The sequence below is a fragment of the Lissotriton helveticus genome, chromosome 3_2, assembly GCF_964261635.1.
Source record: "Lissotriton helveticus chromosome 3_2, aLisHel1.1, whole genome shotgun sequence".
Lineage (NCBI taxonomy): Eukaryota > Metazoa > Chordata > Amphibia > Caudata > Salamandridae > Lissotriton > Lissotriton helveticus.
In genome coordinates, this window is record NC_136062.1 from 485812897 (window position 1) to 485837971 (window position 25075).

General features: G+C 49.9%; 1 protein-coding gene across 8 annotated transcripts in view; it reads right to left on the reverse strand.

The window, feature by feature from the left end:
- LRP4 (LDL receptor related protein 4) overlaps window positions 1-25075 on the reverse strand; it is a 356895-nt gene that overhangs the window by 64046 nt on the left and 267774 nt on the right. For all 8 annotated transcript variants that reach the window (XM_078684435.1, XM_078684436.1, XM_078684434.1 and 5 more), the window contains exons 17-26: window positions 23197-23405; window positions 20954-21035; window positions 20184-20289; window positions 19778-19979; window positions 12642-12831; window positions 11507-11638; window positions 3714-3854; window positions 2569-2655; window positions 1836-2007; window positions 92-254 (exon numbers count right to left, since the gene is read on the reverse strand). In XM_078684435.1, the coding sequence (XP_078540561.1) occupies window positions 92-254; window positions 1836-2007; window positions 2569-2655; window positions 3714-3854; window positions 11507-11638; window positions 12642-12831; window positions 19778-19979; window positions 20184-20289; window positions 20954-21035; window positions 23197-23405 (1484 nt within the window). The remainder of the gene's footprint in view (window positions 1-91; window positions 255-1835; window positions 2008-2568; window positions 2656-3713; window positions 3855-11506; window positions 11639-12641; window positions 12832-19777; window positions 19980-20183; window positions 20290-20953; window positions 21036-23196; window positions 23406-25075) is intronic.

Sequence of the window (25075 nt, forward strand, 5' to 3'; positions counted from 1 at the left end):
CTCTAAAGGCACCAAGAGTGACGTTATAGCCACAAGCAGAGAATGGCCCACACACACATGTATCATCTGTATATAGCGCCATGCGTCTTACCTCAGTGTGCGCATCCGCCCAGAGGAGCTGCGCGCCTGCTTTGTCCACAGCCAGACCATTGGGCCAACCCAGGTTACTGTTGATGAGGAGCTGGCGGTCTGATCCGTCCATCCCAGAGCGCTCCAGTTTGGCATTCTCTCCCCAGTCCGACCAGTACATGTACCTGAGGAACACGGTAGAGGTTACACCACAGTGTGTCACTACATGGGATTATCCACCCCGCTCACAACCTGGACCTGCCTCCCTCACAGGTGCTCGCCCTCCCAGCATAGGGCCTCGCCTCTATCCTGACACTGACACACACACACACACACACACACACCACCCCCCTCCCTTGTATCTTCCACAACCTGGACCTACCTCCTTACATCAGTGGAGGTCAAGAGGTAAGTGGGCGTGGTTTATAATCATGCTGCAACCACTACCACTCACCTCTAGGCCTGAGATAAGGGGGTCGAAGCCACCCACCCTCAGGCGTGAGATCCCCTTGGGCGACTCTTTCCTCGCAGAGCATGGCACAGCTGAAGAAAAGCAGGAACAGCTCTACTGGACTTGCAGGTTGTTGAGTTCACTGAAGGAAAGTTTTGGGCAGAACAAAAAATATACATGGCAGCACAGCTTTACCACGCCGAGTAGAGATTTTCTGCTTCAACACCTCTGAACTACTGTCAAGCGGCCACCAACAACGAGGCACCCGCCAGCCTGGCAGGGCAGGGACTGCGTGTGGGCGATACCCTTTAGGTGTTTAGAGCGAAGCCTCTACTGCTGAATATCATAAAACCGGGAATTTGAAGAGGGCCTTTTCACAGCCAGAAAAAAAGGCCGGCCAGAAAAGAACCAAACAAACCTTTCAGGGTGGCAACGCCTTTCCAAGTCTAGTTTGGGCTCTGTCCCCTCTGCTACCATCTATATCTTGAATGACGCTTTATCATAAGGACAGGCTCTGTGATCACCCACAAGAAGTCCTTGAACAGAGAACTTCATCTCTGTGAAGTAGGCCACAAGAAATCACAAAAACCTAATGTGTCTGTAAAGAGAAGCAGTGGGCTATTTGTATGACAGGGGTGCGACAAAAAGCCCAAGGCTGTCCAGCACCATGGCCCTTCTTAAATCCAGCAATGACGTGCAATGCAGTGCAGTGGGGTTTCCCCGCGAGGTAGGATTAACACCAAAATAAATTACAAATACTTCAATTATGAAAGAGTTTGGTGGATTGATGGTCTGGCTAGTTTCAGGCAGAACTCTGTTGACTCGTCCCGATGTCACTCTATAAGGCCATAATACTCGACATTCACTCCACTGAGAGGGAGGAGCAAACCTCTGATCTACTAAAAGAGAGGAGGTGTTCATTCCCAGCAGGAGTGTGCCAGCACATGAATCTACATGGGATTCACGCCACTTGCCTACTTTCACCAGAGCCCCAAGTCTCCCGCTCGAGCTCTCGCTGGCACGTCAGAGCCTTACAGTGATGGACACCTTGAGTTCCCCTAGGGATAAACCAAGGCTACAATCCCTGTGTCTGGTATTTGTGCTACTTGATGCAGGACCTTGACGTCCCATCGGGGGAGGGGCCAAATGGAGGCTTGAGGTCTACCAACACCGTCACCACATACTGGAGATAAAAAGGTCTCCGTTGCAAAGTCCCATCAGCGAGGTTGAGGTCAGATGTGGCAAAAGAGATCCCCAAACTCTGTTCCCCTTGAAGTCACAAACCCCAAAGTCCTCCCCAGTCCACCATACTCACCCCATTTCGTGGTACAAGGCGATAGCCCTCGGACTATCCAATTTCTCCCAGACGAGGACCCTCCGCATTGACCCATCCAAGTTTCCCACTTCAATGCGATTGGTTCCCGTGTCTGTCCAGTACAACTTGCGGCCAATGGCATCGACAGCCAGCCCATCTGTGGTCATCAGGCCTAGAAGGGATGAAGAGACAGAAAAGACAAAGCGCTTATTGAGACCCATGAGATGAAGGAGCGGATCTCTCAGAAACATAGGAGGTAGGACTCTTATGCAGGACAGCCAGAGGACTTTACTAGGGAGGGCAGGGAACAGAGGTTCACTCACGTACACGCATCTGAAGGACCAGAGACACTAAAGACGACATGGAGGACACAGCATCTCTCAAGGAGACTGGACTCTTATAAGTGAGATTTGGAAGGTAAGGAGACATTCCGGAATGAGGGGCTGTTACATGAGTGATGCAAGGCTCGCGGACAGCTGGGTACAAGGAGCCGCACCAGGAGGGAGCCAGGTATGAGATGGCCAGAGGATCTCCCAGGCTCTGAGGCAGAAGATGCCTGAAGAGCTCTAGACAGGCACTGGGTTCTCCCATGGAGGGATGCCGCACAACTGAGATCAGAAGATCTGGACCTAATTATACAAAATATTGTGCATACAACCACGTGAAACTTGAGCTTTCAAGAGGTAGGATTGTGGTTTCTGCAACAAAGGGTGACTCAAGCTGGGTAACGTACCTGTGGAGATAATGTCCTCATTCTGAGAGCCATCGAGGTTTGCGCGGCTGATCTTACGGATGGTGCTGTCCGCCCAGTACACCTTTCCTATGGGAACATTAAAGCATTGTAAAAAAAATATAAGCACGACCCATACTCTACCAGCCGCATGTGTTTATGCTTCAAAGAACTCTCGGGCTAATGTCCATTTTGCCAGCACACGGCTTGGAAGGAGAGTACACTCGTTGAATAGCACTTAACTAACACTTTACTCAACCTTCCCTGAATCACATAACCACCTCCACCTAACTAACCCTTAATGCTACAGTTCCCTAAATCTTGAAAATGCCTTACCACTTCTTAATGCTACCCTGCCATGAACCCTAAAAGAAACCTTACTCCCCCTTAACCGTACCCTTTCTTGAAACCTAAAAACCTCTTAATATCATTCCCTTCCAAGAACCAACAAGCCTTTTACTTCCCCTTATTGCTTCCCTTCGCTGAACCTTAAAAACCTCCTTATGACCATTTGACGGTATCCTCTCTATTACTAAATAAACATTATTATGCTTTAACGCTACCCTTCCCTGAACCCTAAGACCCATAATTACTCATTCATGCAACAAATTCCTGAAACCTACCAATCTCTTACTACCCCTAAACACTCCCATCCTCTGATCCTGTGAATCCTAAAAACCCCTTACTGATCCCCCACCCATTCTCCACCTCTCTACTTTAGAAGGGGAATGCCTCCTTGGCTTTGCTCCCAGCACCTACCCGTACCTTTGCCCTATAAGGCATGACAATGTTCTATTGTTTTTGTAGCTACACATTTTTTTTAATTCTATTTTTTTAGAAAATTATTTTTTAACAACATTCTTGCAGCCTGAAGGTGAGGAGAACAAACAGCTTCTTCTTCTTTTTGCAAGCGCACCCGCTGCCAGGAGGTGATGCTGCGTTACAAATCCCCGGGCTGCATGCTCCTGCAGTTCCATGCAGTGCCAGCAGGCGGTGCCATGCTCTTGAGATACCCCCCCTATCTACCAGCAGGAGGCGCAGAGTATCAAACCTGGGGGCTGTGGACCCTGCACATCTCTGGCCTCTCACTCATACTCACACACCCCAAGACTCAGAGCAAAAAAGGACCACTCTGGCCAAATACACACCCTCCTCGGGGTCCACACCGATCGCGATTGTGTTCTTCATGGTGACGTTGACCGGAATGACGACATCAGCAAAGTATGGAATATCCAATGAGACTGACCGGATGTCGGTCCTTCTGGCGAAGACCAGGAACCGGCTCATGCCTTTAGGAGAAGGAGACACAAGCAATGATGTGAAGATGACATGCCCAAAAATGAAGGGGTGGTACAGTTCAAGGAATAATAGCTTCCTCACCTGCGGCGAGACTTTAAAAACTGGACAGACAAAGATAGCTTCAGTTTTATTATAAGCCGACCTGACTGTTCAAGTGTCAACTTATTGTTGGAAAAGAAACCCCTAATTTCAAGTTTGATTGCAACTCTTGATATGCCCCAGAGAAGCAGGATCCAGGGCAGTGACCCTGACTCACAGCTGCAGATCCATCACTTGACACCGGCTCACCCTTAGGCACATAACTGAAGGGGCCGAACTAGCCAAGGAAGTATTTTCACTCCGCATTGAGCCATGCAGCTGGGCTCTAGACCTATCTCCCTATGAATTGTCTTCACAGCAGGCTTCTGTCGCATCTGGTGGGACTCTAGGCTTGAATTATGCTTGTCTGTCTGTCGAATTATGTGCTTTAAAAGAACAAGTTACTTATGTGAGGTAATACTAGGCGGATACTGTAAATGCAGTTTTTTAAACTATTTTTTCAGTTTTATATAGTGCACACCTATCCCAAGGGCATTAGAACACTTCACATGGGCACCAGAGTAAGCCACTCATTTTCATGTTAGTCACAGAGAGGTGAAGTGAATCAAGGCAGAGATCTGATCCTGTCCCGCCAGCCCCAAGGTCAGCGGCCAGCCCCAAGGTCAGCGGCCAGCCCCAAGGTCAGCGGCCAGCCCCAAGGTCAGCAGCCAGCCCCAAGGTCAGCGGCCAGCCCCAAGGTCAGCAGCCAGCCCCAAGGTCAGCGGCCAGCCCCAAGATCAACGGCCAGCCCCAAGGTCAGCGACCAGCCCCAAGGTCAGCAGCCAGCCCCGAGGTTAGCAGCCAGCCCCGAGGTCAGTGGCCAGCCCCGAGGTCAGCAGCCAGCCCCGAGGTTAGCAGCCAGCCCCGAGGTCAGCGGCCAGCCCCAAGGTCAGCAGCCAGCCCCGAGGTTAGCAGCCAGCCCCGAGGTCAGCGGCCAGCGGCCAGCCCCAAGGTCAGCCACCAGTCCCAAGGCCAGCGGCCAGCCCCAAGGTCAGCAGCCAGCCCCAAGGTCAGCGGCCAGCCCCAAGGCCAGCGGCCAGCCCCAAGGTCAGCGGCCAGCCCCAAGGTCAGCGGCCAGCCCCAAGGCCAGCGGCCAGCCCCAAGGTCAGCAGCCAGTCCCAAGGTCAGCGGCCAGCCCCAAGATCAACGGCCAGCCCCAAGGTCAGTGGCCAGCCCCAAGATCAGCGGCCAGCCCCAAGATCAGCAGCCAGCCCCAAAGTCAGCGGCCAGCCCCAAGGCCAGCAGCCAGCCCCAAGGTCAGCCGCCAGTCCCAAGGTCAGCGGCCAGCCCCAAAGTCAGCGGCCAGTCCCAAGGTCAGTGACCAGCCCCAAGGTCAGCGGCCAGCACAAGGGCAGTGGCCCACAAATCACTCTTTTCTGTAATCCTCGTCAGGTGCCACACTGGATCCTAGAGGCTTTCTGAAATAGGGCCCGCATGTTGATAGGTGGCCATGGCAACCTCTTTGGCAACTCCATACCACATCCAGATGTGACGACCTGCAGCTTCATATACGGGCCACATCTACGTGCTGACATCAGTTGATGAACGGGTAATTGTCGCACCCTCATAATCAAAGCAACTGACAAATGAAGAGGTTGATAGTGTGCGAAGTTTATCTTGGAAAAACTTTTAACTCACAAGAAGTTCACCCTACATAAAATAAGATGGCAGTGAGGAGTCCACCAGAAAAAGACATGACCAAAGATAGGAAGGGGAAATGTCACTTTCCTGTAACATTAGGAACACTACAATCGAACGTGGAGTCTTTGAACTGGAGCATCGTGGGTTTCGAGGAGGGACCATGAGTCATTTCAAAACTGAAATCTTTAGGTCAGAAAAACACAACAATTAACATACAAGCTCAACAACAGACAACACAAATGTGCGAAGCACGTGATTTACACCAGCACACTCTGCAAACCGTGTTCCTCAGATTGCACCGCTATTAATCAATGCCAAAGCAGTACTGGCCCCATCCCCCAAGGATGCTGGGTCTGAGGCAGGGACTTTACCCTGGACGTCCTACAGGACCAAGTGGGTCCATATGGACCGTAGAGTCGATGGAGCGGTGCCTGGCGAAGGTATGGACAGACGCCCATCCAGCAGATCAGCAGATGTCCAACACCGGACGGACGCCTCTGCTCAGGGCCGTGGTCACAGCCTCTGTCTGGGTGCAATGAAGGCCTCAGGAGATCCGTTCTGGCCAGATCACAGCTTCATGCAAAGGACCATCAACCTTTAAAAGGCCTGCGTCGGGGTGGAGGTAAGGACACATAGTAGGACAGTTAACTGGAACTGCTCTGATCCCACAATAAGCTGGAGAAGCGCTCATGACTTGAAAGTACGCGTCCTTCAATTCCATAGACACCATCTAGTCACCAGGATCGAAGAGCGCCAGGTCCTGGGCCAAAGTCAACATTTTGAACTCGTGCCTCCTGAGGAAGGTGTTCAGAACTCTGAGATCTAAGATCGGCCTTAGTCCCCTGGCCTTCGTAGGGACCAAGGAGTATCAGGAGTAATATCCTGTGCACCTCCCACTCTCGGACACCCCATCAGTTGCTTGCACCCTTGGCAGCAGCGTCTGCACATCTCTGGCTGGGATGGTGGCATGCTCCACTGATGTCTGGCCACAAACTGGAGGAAGGTAGGCGAGGAGAGGAGAAAATGGGCAGACAGTGTAACTATATTAAACAGTTTGAAGGAACAGTGGAACTTTGCAGTCCCCAAGAGCGAGTCATAGTCCGGCTATCCTTAAAGTGGTGCACAGTCAAATCCGCCTTCCCCCCCAAAGAGCCTCGCTCGGTCAAAAAGCAAATCCTTCAAAAACGTTGAACGCCTACAAACCCTTCAATAAAATTGGACCCAAATACCTCAACGAGAGAATATCCTTCCACGTACCAAGAGGAAACTTCGCTCCGCAGACCTCGCCCTGGCAGAGGTCCCCCGCATCCGCAGACACAGAACCGGCGAGAGAGCTTTCTCCTACATCGCAGCCAAGACCTGGAACAAGCTCCTGGGGAACATGAGATGCTCCCCAACCCTGCACACATTCAGGAAGGACCTCAAGACCTGGCTCTTTGACTGACCCGGAGCCGCTCGCCCCTCCCCTCCCCCAGCGCCTTGAGACCCTCACGGGTGAGTAGCGTGCTATACAAACCCCCTGATTAATTGAACGCTGGACGTCCCTAGAGAACCCAATAGCCCCAATTCACCCATGTCTTCTGATAATGATGTTGGCGCCAATGGCACAGCAGCAGAGCCCAGATTGGCTGTCTTGGTGCACTTGGCTGCATCCAGGCCATGATGTATGGTTTGAGTAAAGAAATATTTCAGGCAGGGGCAAGATCTTGCTCGCGCGCCCCACAGTGCAAGTATGGTGGCCCAAGAGGCAAACAGCGTCCAATGAATGTAAGGCCAGACTGGCAGGATTTTCTTTTTTGCCCACAGCATCATTGTTTTTGGATTCTCTCAGGAGAAGCTGTAGGGAAAGCATTAAGGCTAACCGACGCTTGAACTATGAGATTCTTCAACGTCAGATATTGCTTCAGGAAGGAAAGGTCCACAGTAGATTGCCTCTGGCGCCGAGCAATTGGGCAGCTCACAGCTGGTGCTGAACATGATTTGGACCAGATAGCTAGAATCAGAGCTTCGTTAAATTGAAGTTAGGGCTCCGCAGTTGGTGGCCGAGGCTGCAAAATCACAGTTATCAAGTTTGCCTTAGTCTCTACTGTGGGCAGCTGTAAATCCAAAACCTCAGCAGACCTAGATATGACCAACTCAGAGGATGTGCTCTCTTAAAGTACGGCTCTCACAAGGGTGTATTCAATTCTATTTCAGGAGACATGACCAAACCACTGGCATTCTGGAGGTCAAGAAAGAATTTGGAATCAGTATAATGAGGGGGTAGTAAATTGTCCTCCTTATCGTCTGCATTGTGGGGAACTCGTTCGAGCCCCTGGGTCGCATCGTAGTCAGAACCACAAATGGCCTTCAACATCAGATAGTACTGGTTATAAAATAAGGAAGCAGGAGAGGAATCCTTCCAAGCAACAATTAGTTATTTCATGGTGCAACACAGGCCGAGATCTTACTGGGGTCTGGCTCCACGTACGATGGTTCCACGGAGTCTGAAACTGACACCTCTGTACCAGAAGCTGGCACCAAGCCTGGCAAAACCAGTGGGCCCTAGAAAAAGGTGTCAAAGAGTGGCCTAGCTCTGGTATGCCTCTAGGGCAGTGTCAGAAATGGATCAGTTGGTACTGGGGGGGGGGTGGGGGGGTGATGAGAAGGTGGGACCGCTGGTGTTAAACTGGAGGCCTCAACTGCTCGATGTGACTCAAAGGGATAAGAGGGAAACAGAGCGTCTGCATTGCCTTCGTAGAGTTCTTTATTTGCTGAGGAAAGGATAACAGCCCGGGAAGCTGCGGCCACATTGGCTCGAACCTCAAAATCAAGTCTGAACAAGATGATCTTAGTCTAAGTCAAATCTTTCAAGTGCTGAACGCGCACCTTCTCCATGATTCGGCCGGATGTAACGGAGGTGAGTTGCACTCTGCCTTCTTGTGTTTGCATCAAGACTTGTATTTTGATTTCGGCTTGGACTTACCCAAGGACACTGAAAGGGAGCACCCCAAGACTTTGAACAGGACAGGACTTGATTCTTGTGTTTGAAGACAAAGGTAGCCTTTACTCTCCCCGCTGGCCATTAGAAGCATCAGGGAGAATTTGCCTTAGGTCTTCAAGATGTGTTGAGAGCCAAGGCCCCAAAGACACATAACCAAGGTATGCTTCCTATAGCTGCGGCATCATTTCAATCCCCTGGTTTTAGGAGACCTCCCAGCACTCCCGGCCACAATCCAGCCCGTTGTTTTTTGCCCACCATTCCACCTTACACAAGGACCAGCCAATAAACAATCAACCCTGGTCCTGTCCAATCCCAACAATCCAGCCGGAAGTGCCAGGGTAGATCCGTTCTGACTGGGAACACAAGCAAACCCAGACTGGTTCAGTCTACGTGGGCTTCGCAAGCAGAGAGCAGCTTCAGTACTATGGCTCAGTGGGCAGGGAGCCCACGCATCGACATACCCATCGCACTTGCAGCTTTGTGTTGTCTCATCCAGAGGTGCGACAGAATCGTCGCGGATTCTGCTGGCACCACATACCAGTGCACAAGGACTCTGGAAAGGTTCCAGATCTGTGGCCTGGGGAATTCACAAGGTGATGATTCTGCAGGAACAGGTTTCCATCAGAAGTGTTGTTATGCATCTGCTGCTCAACAAAAATTGTGTCTGCCTTCATGGTCCCGTTAAGAGTCCACCTAGTGTTACTCACTTTCTTTGTTACTTCTCCTCAACTGTGAGGGTATGAATTACTGTTCTCAACGCAGACCCTAGGTACTGTACATTATGCATTACTGCCTTTCAATGGTGCTCTCACTAGCGCTGCTCCTCAATTCTGCCCTAGATTTGTAAATGTCTTAAATGCGCCCTCTGAAGTCCTAGAGTCAAGCGTTCCCATGGACGTCACCCCTTCAATGACCTCTCTTGAACTCTGCTGCTCTAGAACTCTGCTCAGAGTCCCTGCCTTGAACTATGCACTTCCAAATTCTGCCCCTGTGCCAGAGCTGTTGAATTCTGAACTATGTGACTGTGAATTGCACCCCTCCGAACCACTGCTCTTGGATTTTGCCCCACTCATTCTCATGCCTCTGAGATCTGCCCCTCTGAGCTGTGCTCCCCTCAATCAACGCTGCAGTCAAGGCGTCCGACGAATGGAGGCTTCAGACGTCTGAAGTGGCTTATGATGTTGTTGGGGCGAAAGCCCCCTGCATTCAGTCAAGCGGCTCCGCCCTGCCAGTGTTCTCCTGGGAAGAGTTCTTGGTGTCACCCCTATGTCAGCTAACCAATCCTGCAAGTCTTGACGTACTCCATTTACCGTATCTTTCTGGTGACATCAGACCTGGGATATAGTGTCAGGGGGGCCTGGGAAGTCTGCCTCCGTTTGGAGCAAGAGTGGCTACTGCCCTTTTAAAGACGAGTGCCTGTGGCTGACTTCAGCTTGTTTGCCCCGGGTAATCAAATCTCTTGGCCTCTCGTGTTACAACCAAGGACAGATCAAACCAATCAACCTAAAACTGAAGAGCAAAGACAGGCCAGCGGCATCTCCCCAGGGCTCCATGCAGAGCGCTCCTGATTTTCATCGCGAGTACACCTCAAACGTGGTCACTTAAAAACTGAGATGCTAACTTGAAGGAACTGGTGCTTGGTTCTGGAGTTTTACTCTGCCATAAGGGATTGAGAGACACACTTACACCTATAAGCGATGCCAAAAATGTAGCAGTTATTCTCGTCTCCAACCATACCATGGGCCTAAAATTGGAAGAAGTCATATTCTCTTTACTCAGAAGTCTAAAGAAACCCCACCCCCTTCCATGGCTGGCTTCCTGCAACCTGAACAAGGAAACCATCTCACTCCAGTCCTAAGACAGGCCCATACACATGGATTGAAAAGGGTTCCCACACATGCCGCCAAAGAATGCAAAACTAAAGGAAAATGGCTTTTTGCAAGATTAGTTCCACACACACTTTTTGTCCCCCTTTGGACTACCAGGCACTGGTGTAATGGATCTGAAATTCCCTGAGGCCTGCTTAACAGGACGCGGTGCATGTGCCCTTATCCTTAAAATGGTGCATGTTTAATTGTCTTGTCCCCAGTTGGTATAGCCTAACTTACTTGTAAGCCCCTTGTATATGGTACCTGGGGTACCCACAGGTGTACAAGTTAGAGTGTCCCCCAGGGACTGCAGCCCTTGTTGTGTCACTCTGAGTGGGACACAGTAAAACATGGCTCCTAGTATCAGGGCCCTGTAGGTTGAGGTGTCTCCTGTGGACTGCAGGACTACTTGTGACCCCCCACGAGTGGGACAAGGTGACACATGCTCCCAGCCTGCCACTGCAGACAGGAAGGGCAGTTTAAATCTGCTAACTTGACTTTGACACTTAAAGTGATGGCACAGCCCAAACCACCTTTTTTAATGTATGCAAGTCACCCCTATGGCAGGCCTACCGAGCCGTAAGGCAGGGTCTGCCAAACCCCTAAATTCTCGTTTTTCGCTGTGAAGAGGTTAGTAGCCGCATTGGCAAGTACAGAGTTGCAGCCTGGCACCCCGGTCCTGCTCATTTCTGAATGGGACGGCTAAGGTTGGTACTGTCTGGTATCAAAATAATTGGTGCATTAAATCAGATTGTGAGATGATACCAATACCCGTGCCTGGATTTTGCATTCTTTGGAGCTCTACGGTATATGTCTTTGCTCTGCGCTTGTGTAGTGCACAACTTATCATGTCTTACGGGTTAAGCACTTGTTGGAAGAGTGCAAGAGAGTGAATGTGTGCAAGTGTGTGTGTGCAAGTGTGTATGTGAGTGTGTGTGTGTGTGCATATGTGTGTGTGCTTGTACATGTGTGTGTGTGTGCTTGTGCATGTGTGTGCATGTGCATGTGTGTGTGTGTGTATGTGTGTGCTTGTACATGTGTGTGTACGCTTGCAAACCTTCAGTCTTCTTACCGTGGAAGCACGTCTGTCCGTCCGCCTGCAGGTTGACTCCAGTGGGGCAGGTGCAGCTGTGGCCTTTGGGCAGAGGAGCCAGAAGGCACAGGTGGCTGCATCCTCCGTTATTAATGTGACACGCCGTGGGCACTGCCAGGGGAGACAAACACAGAGGTACTGTGAGATATGGCAGGGCTTAGAAGAAACCTATGGGCAGGGAGGAGGATAGTGAGTGCACAGAAACCAAGGAGAGGGGTGCTGGGACAGGCCACATGGGGAGCCCAAATCACAGATGACCATGGAACCTGGTTAGAAGGCATGCAAACCAGAGGGAGTGTAGGAGTAGGCAGGGCACACAGGGAGTAGGGCTCAGTAGGTGCAGTAATGGCCAGGCGGGGATGCTAACACGTAAAAGGATGCAGTAGGCATCAAATGCAGGTTGAAGGAAGATGACATGCTGGGATCAGCCCAAGGGGAGGCTGAGCACACACAGAAGATGCAGGGGTAGGCAGGAGGGATGCAAATGAGTGCAGGCGCAGTGAAGATAAGATGCAGAGGGGATACGTGTGTGCAAGGAGGATGGCAGACTGGCACAGGAGATACAGGTGTAGCAGACGGATTGTACAATCAGGCAGTGGGGTCTCAGCAGCAGGCAGAGAAGTAGACAGGAAGGACAAAAGAAGAATGCAGGCATAAAGTAGAGAAGATTCAGGAGCAGGTATACACAAGCGGGAGGATGGGTTGCAGAAGCAGGCAGAGGAGATGCAGGAACAGACACAAAAGATGTAGGAACAAGAGTAGGAAATGCAGGAGCAGGCAGGAGAGGTGAAAGCAGTGAGAGAAGATGCAGAAAAAGTAGAGGAGATGAATGAGCAGCTAGAGAGACTAAAAAGCAGGCAGAGTAGACGGAAGCGCAGACAGAGAGAATAAACAAGCAGGAAGAGGAGATGGAAGCGCAGACAGAGAGAATAAACAAGCAGGCAGAGGAGACAGAAGCAGCTAAAGAGGACACAGGAGCAATCAGATGGATGGACAGCTGCAGGCAATGAATGGGCATGAAAGAGATGGGGAGCAGGCGCAGGAAATGGAAGAGCAGCCAGAGAGGACAAGCAGCAGCAGAGCCCATGCAGGCGGAGGCGGAGGGTGCCCAGACCTGGCGAGCGGTGCCGGTGGAAGACATGGATGTCCATCAGGTTCTCCAGGTTCTCGCGCAGGGTTCTGCGCTGCAGGCCAGTCTTCCTGTCCGCGCTCTCAATGCTCTTCGACTGCCAGTCCGTCCAGTATATACGGTCCTCGTACAGGGTCAGCCCAAAGGGGTGCGGGAGATTGGTTCCGATCAGCACCTGCGAGGGCAGCACGAAATACAAGAAACATTAACACAAAGTCCCATCTGAGGTGCAGGATATCAAGGGGAAGAAGGAAAGATGTACAAAATGACCGCCCTCTGCAAGACTGTTCGCCCTGTTTGCTTTTTTTTCAATAATTTGCCATTCCACCACCCTGTGAGGAGAAACATGCTACTGCAACCACTGATGTGTGCACACGCTATGAATAAGCGCGGTCTTGATGTCGGCACAGCCATGTGTACCACAGCATCATTGCCTAATAATATTGTATATTAGACTGTTGGAGACAGAATCTGGACCACACCATAGATGCAAAATGCAAGAAAGCCTGAGAGCAACCGAAGGAAGCAAGAAAATCCTACAATCCAGGCTCGCGACACATGTCCCTCCCCAACACAAGAGGTGACCCAGAGATTGACAGCTATAGGTCTACCTGCTGCAAGCAACGAGGTCCACGAGTCACGCGCTCTGTGCTCTTCCAGCACACTGGCTGCTGCTCAAAAGAAACTACATCAGATTAAAGTTTCTACTGCCCCCTTTACTGTGTTTCTGCTACTTCTATGATTCACTAAGAGACTTTTAAACAAAACATACCATTGTTAGCTTGTAAGACATACACCCTTGTGTTAATACTGAGTTATTATCAGCCCAATTAATCATTTTGCTCTTTGTAAAGAGCAGGAAGTACTGGATTGTGAAAACTCTGAAATCTGAGAGCTTCTCAACTTCACTCCAGCTCAGGAAAGGAACTCATGGGTGCATTATCCGGTGCACATGGCCCAGACGGGGCTGGTCAGCTGGGTGACTATCACATCCTATTATAGGCAGTGCATCAGCCTTCCCACAACACCAACTTACTTGGGATAATACTCAGGTGTGGGAAGGGGAAGGAAAACTGCACACTTATGTTTAGAGTGCGCATGTCCCTTGGGCCGGCCATCATGCGATGGCCGGCCCGACATGCGCACTTGGTGAGCAAAGGCCACCAGTGTTCTTTGGAGCGCTGAGAGAGCCTGGTCCATCCAATCCTGGTGCTGCTCTCATGTTGCATGATCCAATCCTGGTGCTGCTCTCATGTTGCATGATCCAATCCTGTTGCTGCTCTCATGTTGCATGATCCAATCCTGGTGCTGCTCTCATGTTGCATGATCCAATCCTGGTGCTGCTCTCATGTTGCATGATCCAATCCTGGTGCTGCTCTCATGTTGCATGATCCAATCCTGGCGCTGCTCTCATGTTGCATGAGAGCAGTGCCAGGATTGGCTAGTGGAGTTGCCTGGGACCTGCGCTGGAGGACAGAAGAACACCGGACTGGAGCAGGTGCATGCCGCAAATTACGTTTTCTTTTCTTCTTTTAATGTATTGATGTTAATGTTTTGAATGTAATTAATTGACAACATACATTACATTAACGTTTTAAAATAACGATAATGTAATGCATGTTGGCAAATTTATTGATGCAATGTGCCCGCATGCACTGGCACCCACCGCCCATCTGCCTGCCTTGCCACTCCCCGTAGGTGGCAGCTACTTCTGTTCACATCATAAGGAATGGTTACAGACTTATAGTCCTGGTTCTGCTTCGAGGAATCTTCATAGAACTCATAAATGTCATAATACTTCTCTGCTCCATACATGGACCCCAGAACACTTTTAAATGTGCATAGTAGGAAATTATTCAAACATTTATGACCATCAATGAAGATTCCAGGATGCACAACCTGCTACTCCTGCATCCTTCTAATGATTGAATGAAACATATTTGTTATGGCGCAAAACGGCTACTCAAAAGAGTGTCCCGGCGCTGCCAGAAAGCGGTTGAGGGAGCTGTGGTACGCTGCTAAGTTTTGAAAAGCCACATTTTCATATATTTCTTAAAGACTGAGAATCTGAAATGGAACGTGGGGCGACTGGAACCTGTTCCCAGCCTGGGCCCCCAAAAACCCAAATGATTTATCACTCATCCGGCTACATGCACTTTAGGAGTAAAAGCACGGTTGGAGGAGGAGGGTCTTACAGATCGAGCCGGGTTGTTACGATTGACTCGCTTGCTAAGGTAGCCAGCTCCTATCTCATGGAGGGCTTTAAAGAAGACAATAAGAGCATTGAATTTGATCCTCTCCTTCAGTCTCAGCCAATGAAGTGTTTAAGGAGGGGGGACATCGGAGACCTTGGTTTTGGTTGGAAAATCGCCCTAGCTGCGGCATTTTGTTCCACTTGTAGGCCCTGTACAAGGTAGCAGGGAAGACCCAAATACAAGACATTTGCGTAGTCCAGTCTTGATGTCACCAAGACCTGGACCACTATTTTCATAGACTCAATTTTCAAGAGGGGAAGACATTTTCTCAACATGCACAGGATGCTGAAGCAAGTGCCAACCCGGGCTTGGACCTGAAACTTCATGGACAGGCATTATCCAGCAAAACTCTGAGCTTTCTTACGATTGACTGCTCGGTATGCGGTGGCGAATATTCTTCTGGCCACCATGCGTTCCAATTACTGATGGCAGGTTGGCCAAAGAAGACAATCTCAGATTTATCCGAGTTGCATTTGAGCTGGTTTGCCTTAAGCCACTGGGAAACCATAGAGAGACAGGTCCTGATATTAGCCCCGTCAAAATCTGCTCCTTTTTTGCAGGTGAATATCAGCTGTGCATCATCTGCATAGGATATGATCTTTGCACCATTTGCATCTGTTATATGTGCCAGGGAGGACAGGTACAGATTAAAAAGAGTAGGGCGGAGAATGGATCCCTGAGGAACTCTGATCCTTATTCCTGGCATGGGGGCTGAAAAGGGGGGAAGCCATATCTCCTGGGCTCTGTCCTGCATGAAAGAGTCAAACCAGGTCAATACTGTCCCACCCCGCCCCGTGAATCACATTGACTCTTCTAATTCTAGGGGTCTCTTGGGCTGCAGCGCCAACAATGCTGCCTAATAAAAACCCATGCCTTATTCTGGGAACAGTCTTTTGGTGTGTCTCATTTTATGAGTGAAATCCCTTTCCAGGTGTTTTTATTGCTTCACCGGGTTTGTGTCTCCGTGTGGGAGGGCAGAATTTTCTATTATTTGGGAGTGCAAAGCAAGACACCTTCTTGTGTGACTTCCTTTTCTCTGATGTCCGTGGCATCTGATAGGTTCCCTCATAGGGTGCCTGCACGGGAGTCTGTGACGAAAAGTCACACACTTTGTTTGCCTTTCTCCTTCCAGCCGTGAAGTCGTGTTATTCGAGGGCCGGAGTGGGTGACATGAGGTAAGCACTCGAGTTCGGGGCCTGACCCTTCCTCACATGAACCTTTCAGAAACCCATGTACAATAGGGGATTTGAAGAGGGAAGACTGATCAGGCAACTGCAGAAAAGCAGAAATAGCAGAGAGACAGCCCCTCGGAGTGTCCAGAGCAGAGCCCTGATGGACAAGAGAGAGAATGAACAGGAGAAACTGAGAAAGAGGGAATGAAAGGCGATTCATCTGTCTTTCTGAACACCATGCCACAAAGTTTGCCCAATGGCAGGTGTAAACCACCTTGGTGGAGGGATACCTGGTTGCTGAGATAATGTCACAGACTTCGGGAGGAAACTCGAAAGCTGTCAACGGTCCCAGCTCAATCTCCATGCAAGAAGGCAGGGCGTTGACAGGATCGGGTGGAGAACCGTCCCCTGCCGCTGTGACAGAAGGGCCTCACGGAGAGGCAGCGTGTTTGGAGGACCGATGGCCATGTTGAGCAGCTCGGGATACCAGACTCTTTGTGCCCAATCCAGAGACACAAGGATGACTTGGGACTGGTCGTTCCGGATCTTCTTGAGAACTCTGGGCAGAAGTGGTACAGGCGGAAAGGTGAACAGGAGGCCTGGGCTCCACTCGCGATGAAAAGTGTCTCCTAGTGAGAGCTGCCTTGGAAACTCCAGGGTGCAGAACTGCTGACATTGCACGTTCGTCAGTAGTGAATAGATCTAACCAACGCTCTCCCTACTGCTGGATGATAATGCTGTTCGTGATCCACAAGGCATTTGCGCCTGAGTTCGTCCTCCCTAGGGTTCAGACAGCCCGCCAGATATTGAACCACCAGGGATATGTCCTGCTGTTCCAGTCATGTCCAGAGATGAAGGGCCCCTTGATAAAGGGTCTGAAACCCCACACTACCCTATTTGTTGCAATAGCACATGGCGGTAGTGTTGTCTATAAACACCTGCACCAGCCTTCCCTGGGTAAAAAGGCTTTCAATGCCAATCAGATCACTCGAGCTCCAACAAGTTAATGTGGAGTATGGATTCAGATGGAGAGCTGTCAGATCTGGTCGGGGAAGGGAGAGGGGTCTGCCACTGACCCAATTGCGGTTCGCAAGCCACCACTGCAGGTCCTTTGCAGCTCCCTCCCAGATCTGGACCATGTTGGGGCAGCTATGCGCTCTATAAAAGCTGATAAGATAACATAACATTGGAGAGATTCCCCTAACGCTGTGCCCACTGGAACTTCAGGTCCCACACAAGAGCCCGCATATGCCAACCACCATGAGTCACAATACAAGCTGGATACAGGAAGCCATGAGGTCCAGCAGCCTCAGAGTCAGTTTCAGCGAAATACCAAATAGACACTGAAACATCAGTATCACAGCTTGAATATCCTGGACTCGCCATTCGGAAGGAAAGGCCTGAAACTGCACCGTGCCCAGGACAGCTCCAATAAAAGGAAACATCTCAGAGGGAGTCAGGTGTGACTTTGGCATGTTGAGAGTGAACCCCAGCAAATGTAGGAGGTCGGCCGTAGTCTGGAGGTGGGAGATGACAGCCCGGGGCGAGCCTGCCTGCAACAGCCAGTCACTGAGACGGGGAAAGACTGACACCCCTGATCCCTGCAGATGAACTGCAATGACCACCATCACCTTGGTGAACACCTGAGGGGCACTGGTAAGACCGAAGAGGAGCACAGCAAACAGAAAGTGCTTGTGGCCCACCTTGAGCCACAGGTAATGTCTGTGGGTAGGCAGTAAAGGAATGTGGAAATATAAATCTTGAAAGTCCAACACTCCCATCCAGTCTCTCGGGTCCAGGGCAGAAAAGACCTAAGCAAGAATGAGCATCTTGAATTTCTCCTTCTTGAGGAAGAAATTCAGAGAGTGCATGTTGAGAATAGGTCGAAGGCCTCCATCTTTTTGGGCACCAGAAAGTAAAGGGAATAGCAACCACACCTTACTTCTGGCATCGGCACTCTCGCTAGGGCTCCTTCCTGGGTCATTTCCTGGCAGAGAAGGGATAGGTGGTCCTCCGTAAGCCTGTTGTAAGTGGGTAGCATAAAGGAGGGGTAGTTTAGAAGGGGAGGGAGTAGCCCCTTTGGACAATCTGCAAAACCCATCTGTCCGATGTTATGGACGGCCAGCAGAGCAGGTGATTCTTCTTACATTGGGACTTACCCTACTGAAAGGACGACTTCAAGTGCGACGAGCTTCTTGGACTCAGCAACTGCTCCCAGGACCTTCGTCTTGACCAGGATCTGGAACATCGCAGCGTCGCACATCGAGTAGCCAGGAGCTTGAGGGATCGCTCCCTCAAGCCCTTTGGGCTCATGGTGCAGCAATTGGATAAGGCCTTCGGATCGAAGTTGTGCTTGAGGCACTCACAGTGCGGGTCTGACACCGACAGAGTGGTGACAGGGGCCCCAGGGCTTATAGCCAGCCTTTTTCGATGGCATTTCCTACCACATCTGGAGGAAAAAAAACTCAAAAAGCTTTGACAAAATACTGAAAAAAGTTTAGTCCTCTTGGTAGCTCTTCATGAATCTGAGCTGACTGGTGTGAAAAGAAAATAATTGATGTCAGCACGCTTGGGTGGCACCTATTGAGGCACTGCGCAAGTCACTTCCGGCACAGAAGACGCCACACATAACTGAACTGCGCCACTTACTGGCGGTTGTATGTTCTTACAACGAACTCCGTTGTAACGCATGCCTTTACCACGCATGCGTTACTACGGAATGCTATTTTCACGCTTATCCTTCTCCACGTATTTTTCAGTGGAGACGTCATACGTAGGAAAAAAGAAACGGCCGTTTCCTTCCTCTGCGACGCCGATTGCCTGCACATCTCATCTAAAGGTTAGTGGGTTTTTTTGGGGGGGAAAGTCCCCCAACCCCCCTTTTTTATTTGTACCCTTTACCACACATGCCTTTACTACGTACCTCGTAGTAAACGTATGCGTGGTAAAGGCTGTCGTTGTAACCACGCATGCGTTGTAATGCATGCGTGGTTAAGGTTTTCGTTGAAACTGCCTCGTTGTAGTGGCCGTTTCCCCTTACTGGCGTGCAGGGGTCCTGCTCAAGTAGATTTTTCGGATCCAGTCTGATGCCTGGGGATAATTCTAAGGTAAGGAATCAGCAGCTTGAAGTCTCTATCAGATAACCCTTTGAGCACCGGACACCAATTTTGTTTTGAAACCAGGAGACACTTTGCAAGCTTTGATGCTGGAACAATTTTTCTGGGGGCACAGTGGCCACCCACACTTTCTCCTCAGTTTCCTTTTCTTAAAAATTTAAAAATAAAAACTTTGCACAAAGGACTTACAAACCTAACTTTAGGTTTTTAACACAACATGTAAACTTTATTGTTCTCAACCAAATTTCGGATTAATCGCATTGCCTTCTAGAACCCTAACCAAGCGCTGGTATAAATATGCACTGCACACAGGCAGGTTCAGTGCAATGCCCTGTGGTACCAGGCAGTAATGGAATACATTTGTAATGCGAGCAGCATTAGAAAGAACTATTTTGCATCTTCTATACCCATTCTCTAAGAATGACCCACAGATAAAAACTACATTCTGAAAAGAGCACATTTCTGACACGCCACTACATGGCAGAAATATGCGCAGCACGTGCACCCATAACCCATCATTTCTACAAAAGGTATAGTCATTTGGAAAAAGGGTATAGCGTCTGGTGGAAAGGGCTCACCCTGCGGTCAGATCCATCCAGGTTGGAGAACTCTATGCTTTTAGTGCCGGCATCCGTCCAGTACAGCCGCTCCGCCTCATAGTCAATGGCCAAGCCGTTGGGCCACGTCAGATTGGACGAGATGACAACGATGCGTCCTGATGCATCCATGCCAGCACGCTCGATTTTGGGGCTGGCCCCCCAATCCGTCCAGTACATGAACCTGTGAAATGAATAAGAGATTTCATGTCATCGAAGGGTCAGTCTCTCGCCTCACTCTTGATGTTCTCGCACCTTGCAGTAAGCACAGGATGGTAACCTGAAAGAGCAGCACAAGCTCAGGGATCCGGGGGGATGTCTCTATCTCCACATGGCAGTGACACACAGCCCCTGTTTAGGTTGCCTGATGCTTAACAATGATCCTCACCCTCCGACAGGATCCACCACAATGTCTCGAGGCCGGTCCAGGTTCTCCCAGATCAGTACAGTCCGCATGGAGCCATCGGCGTTCGAAACCTCTATCCGGTCAGTACCTGCAAGAGCGGACATGACAGTTTGAGAGGTGAGAGAGGAAAAAGAAAAGAGGTGTGAGCAGGGAAGGAAAGTAAGGGAAACTGAGAGGTAGAAAAAGGAGGCATGAGATTCATTAGGAAGGAATAGCAAGCCCCCTTATGTCTCACTGAGATAGGTTGGAATATATAACAAACTACACCCCACAGTCATTCTTCAATCAAGACAAGAGACATCTAGGCTTCCACCCATTTATGGAAAAGACAGACCCTGTTACTGGTTGCGACTGGACGGTGCCAAGTCTGGCCACAGGATGCTCTATTAGGTAGCACCTAGGGCCCCTGGTCTGTACTGGGGTCTTCGTTCCTGTAGGGTCACTCCAGCCCCAGGAAGCTATTATCCCTGTCCAGTATGCATGGATGAGGCGGTTATGGTTCACCTTCAACGTACACTATTCTTCCAACTCACAACCAGCCACAGGTACAGATGATCCCATTAACTGCTCAGTCCTCGGGTGACTGGGCTTACATAGCGTGTGAGTTTGTGGTGTACATACCACCCATCCCCTGAATTCTCAACTCTACCCGATTCAAACCCCAGTGTGTCCTTTCGCCTGAGAACAGCCTCAGTGTATCCATAAGGCACCCTCCCCCGCAACGAGATCTGTACGTAGCACCACCACTGTACCTGCATCAGTCCAGTACAGCTTGTTTGTGACCCAGTCCATGGCCAGTCCAGCGGGGCTCTCGAGGCTGGTATCAACCACAACCTGACAAAAAAGCAAAGCACAAGATTGAGACACAGGGAGGGGGTGTGAGGGCTCACACACACGGAGAGGACCTTTTCAGAGAACTGAATCACATCAAACAGCTGCGGACAGAAAGAGGATAGGTCCAGAGTGAGAGATTCCCCAGACAAATGCACAACTGAGCCTTGATGGCGGAGATAAAGGGAGAGCCTTTCCAGAGCACAGAATCAGAGGAGAGGATGGGGTGTGACCCTGAGAGACAGGGGAAAGGGCATTTCAAGAAAGCACATGACTAGAATCACAAGGAGGACAAGCACACACAGGGAGGTGCCCTTTCCATAAAACACACAAACAGCAATGAAATGGCATGTGCCATAAAATGCTTGCCAATATAAAGCACACAGGTAAGCAGTCTGGACAGCTTGTGGTATTATATATAACAGCTTCCCACCCCAGTGAATAATCAAAATACATGCAGGGTGTGCAGAGTAGGTGTAGGCTTTCCTGTTTTCAGTTTCATGTTTTGGTAAATTCTGATGGGATTTTTTTCAGTTTTTTCAATACCGTAAAAAAACAGTGGTTATCAGTGGTTACACATTTTCTCACCGCTAAAAACAACAGAAACAGTGTTTTTCCACTGTTTATGGCATTTTAATTTAATTTTAATTATTGCTTGCCTTCTCCACCACGAGTGCAGGTGTGTAGACAGCATGTGCACAGGTTATATGAGGTCCAAATACATTTTTACTGCACCAGAATGGACTACAAATTCAATAGCATTCTCCATAATCCATAATCTCTGAAAATTGTAAAGATGCTTTCAGCATATCATCTGGCAAGTGACAAGGATCTCTTTCATAGAAGCACTTTAGCTCAGGTATCGATATTGACCGGCCACCATGCAACATTTTCATGTACGTAGCTGAATTACTGCAAATACAAACAATATCACTCCAATCTTTATTGAACTTGGTAGGAACTTTTTTCAGCAGGATTCCATGTGACACTGCGTTCCATGTTTACTAAACATCTGGTGTCATGTTTTCACCACTATCTCAATTGATTGGTGACAACATTCTTTTCACATATACCTGTCACTACACCTTGCATTGAATGTTTTAAGCCTGCGGTATTTGGCAATTCACTTACAATTGATACTGACTTACTAGAAAAGGGGGCTGATGTATCAAAGGATTTCACATATTCTCTGTCTGTGGGTAAATGTGATGATACATATTAGGAAAGATTCTCATGAAACCAGCCATTTTACCTATCAGTGAAATCAAATGTAACCAAAATATGAAATATGATTTTGATATTTTCGATTCTCTACAGCTTATAAAATAACTAATTAAGACCTAAAACATGCATCTAAACACGGCATCTTTAGACAAAATACCAAAAAACTGAAAAAAGCAGAAGGAAGAAAAGACAATGTTTTTGTGACATCCGTAAACAACAAAACTCAATCAAAGTAATGTTAGGCCAGTCTTTCTTGATGCTACCTTGTATAACAAACTTACATGGCTCCTTCAGGAAGAAATAAAATTTAATCTTTCATTCATCGTTTCCTTTCTTCGAATGGCACTTAGTTTGTGGTTGTAACGGTGTTTTTTCAGTGTTTATATGTTTACACCGGTGATATTTTCCTTTCAGTGGGGTTTTATCAGTTATTATAGGTTTAAACCTAAAACCAGAAAGCCTATGCCTACGTAATCAACCATGTCTTCATTACTGACTGACACCATGAACCAGTTGCCTGTGCAAATATACACAGAAAAACACAGCCACTCAACGAGCTAGACTTAAACAATACAACCATATATAACATTGTCCCTAAACTAATTCAACATGTTTTAGTTTTCTACATTCAGTGAAATGTGCATCCCACCTCTTGCAGATTTGGAGTAGTTCACTATCTTAACTCCAGCCACAGAACACCTGAGCACAAATGCTTGCATGGGTTTAGGAGTGTTCAAAAGCTTGGTAGTGTATTATGTATGCATTGTAGAAATCTTGTATTCCTTAGGCTAGCCCTCAAACTCAGGCTCAGGGTGGGCCGAGGAGTCAGATGTACAAAGGTAAGGTGTACAGGAGGGGTGTGTTTATGCACTTGCATGCATCCAAGTGGTGCTCCCAGAGTACTCCCAAGGAAAGCACCTGCAGAGACAGGGGGTATTACCTGTTGCCCGCTGCCATCCCAGCGGGCTCTGTTAATGGAGTCGGTGGTGATGTCGGTCCAATACACATAGTCCTCCTTGGCATCCCAGTCCAGAGCCACAGCGCTGCGCACGTCGGACACGGGGATGACGTCATCCGAAAGGTCTTCAGTGTCAAAGCTGATCCGACGGATGTCCGTCCTTCGAGCAAAAAGCAGGAACTTGTCAAGACCTGATCAAAGGTCGAAAGGGCTCCTTTTAATTCCTCTACAGTTCAACAGTAAATTGCATCATTCACATGGGCACAGGGGGAAAGGCTCTGCCTGCAGTACTACCTGCACCAGGTGGGGTAGATTGGGGTCTTTCGGGCGGTTCATGTTCATACAGAGGCCTCACTCTATCAAATGGGTGTACTAGGGGATAGCTCTACATAGCGATAGAAGGGTAGATAAAGGGGTTTTAGAGGCAGCCAGCACTACACATCAAAGCCTTGCCCCACTAGGGGCAGAATCAGTTTCTGAGGGCAGTTAGTGCCACCTGCTAATCCCATGCTCCCTATGGGTACAGCAGGAGACTTTGGGCGGCTATACATTCACCCTTAAGCCTTACTTCGCGGGGTTGGGTCAGGCACCTCTCCTCCTTGGAGGGTAGGGTGGCATTTGCAGGGGTAGTTAGTTCTACATCCCACTGGAATGAGGAGGAGAATGAGGGCAGAGGTTAGTGCTTCATAAGCAGTTCATGGTCAGTCTAGGGAAGAGGAGGGCACCCTCAACCGAGCTGGAAGACTGGGGGGTGGGGAGAACTATACACACTAGGACAGAGAGATCTAAAAGAAAGTCAAATGCAAACTAAGGTGGATGGGTGGATGGAACTGATTGCACCAGCGCCCTCGGCCAGCCTGAGCTCAGTCTTCCTCCACCAGCTCCCTCTGCCACCCTGACCTCAGCCTCCCTCCAATAGCTCCCTCTGCCAGCCTAAGCTTAGTCTCCCTCCACCAGCACCCTCTGCCAGCCTGAGCTCAATCACCCGCCCCTAGCTCCCTCTACCAGCCTGAGCTCAGCCTCCCTCCCCCAGGTCCCTCTGCCAGCCTGAGCTCAGTCTTCCTCTGCCAGCCTGAGCTCAGTCTCCCTCCACCAGCTCCCTCTGCCAGTCTGAGCTCAGTCTCCCTCTACCAGCTCCCCCTGCCAGTCTGAACTCAGTCTCTATCTACCAGCTCCCTCTGCCAGCCTGAGCTCAGTCTCCCTCCACCAGCTCCTTCTGCCACCCTGAGCTCAGTCTCCCTCCACCAGGTCCCTCTGCGAGCCTGAGCTTAGTTCCTCTACATCAGCTCCCTCTGCCAGCCTGAGCTCATTCTCCCTCCACCAGCTCCCTCTGCCAGCCTGAGATCATTCTCCCCCACCAGCTCCCTCTGCCAGCCTGATCGCAGTCTCTCCCCACCAGCACCCTGTGCCAGCCTGAGCTCAGCCTCTCTACCTCTGCTCTCTCTGCCAGCCTGAGCTCAGTCTCTCTACCTCTGCTCTCTCTGCCAGCCTGCGCTCAGTTTCTCTACATCTGCACTCTCTGCCAGCCTGCGCTCAGTCTCTCTACATTAGCTCCCTCCGCCTGCCTAAGCCCAGTCTTCCTCCACCAGGCTGAGCTCAGTCTCTTTCCACCAGCTCTCTGCCAGCCTGAGCTCAGTCTTTCTCCACCAGCCTGACCTCAGTCTCCCTCCACCAGCTCCCTCTGCCACCCTGTGCTCAGTCCCTCTACATCAGATACCTCTGCCAGCCTGTGCTTAGTCTCTGTCCACCAGCTCCCTCTGCCAGCCTGACGTCAGTCTCCCTCCAACAGCTCCCTCTGCCAGTGTGAGCTCAGTCTCCCTCCACCACCTCCCTCTGCCAGTCTGAGCTCAGTCTCCCTCCA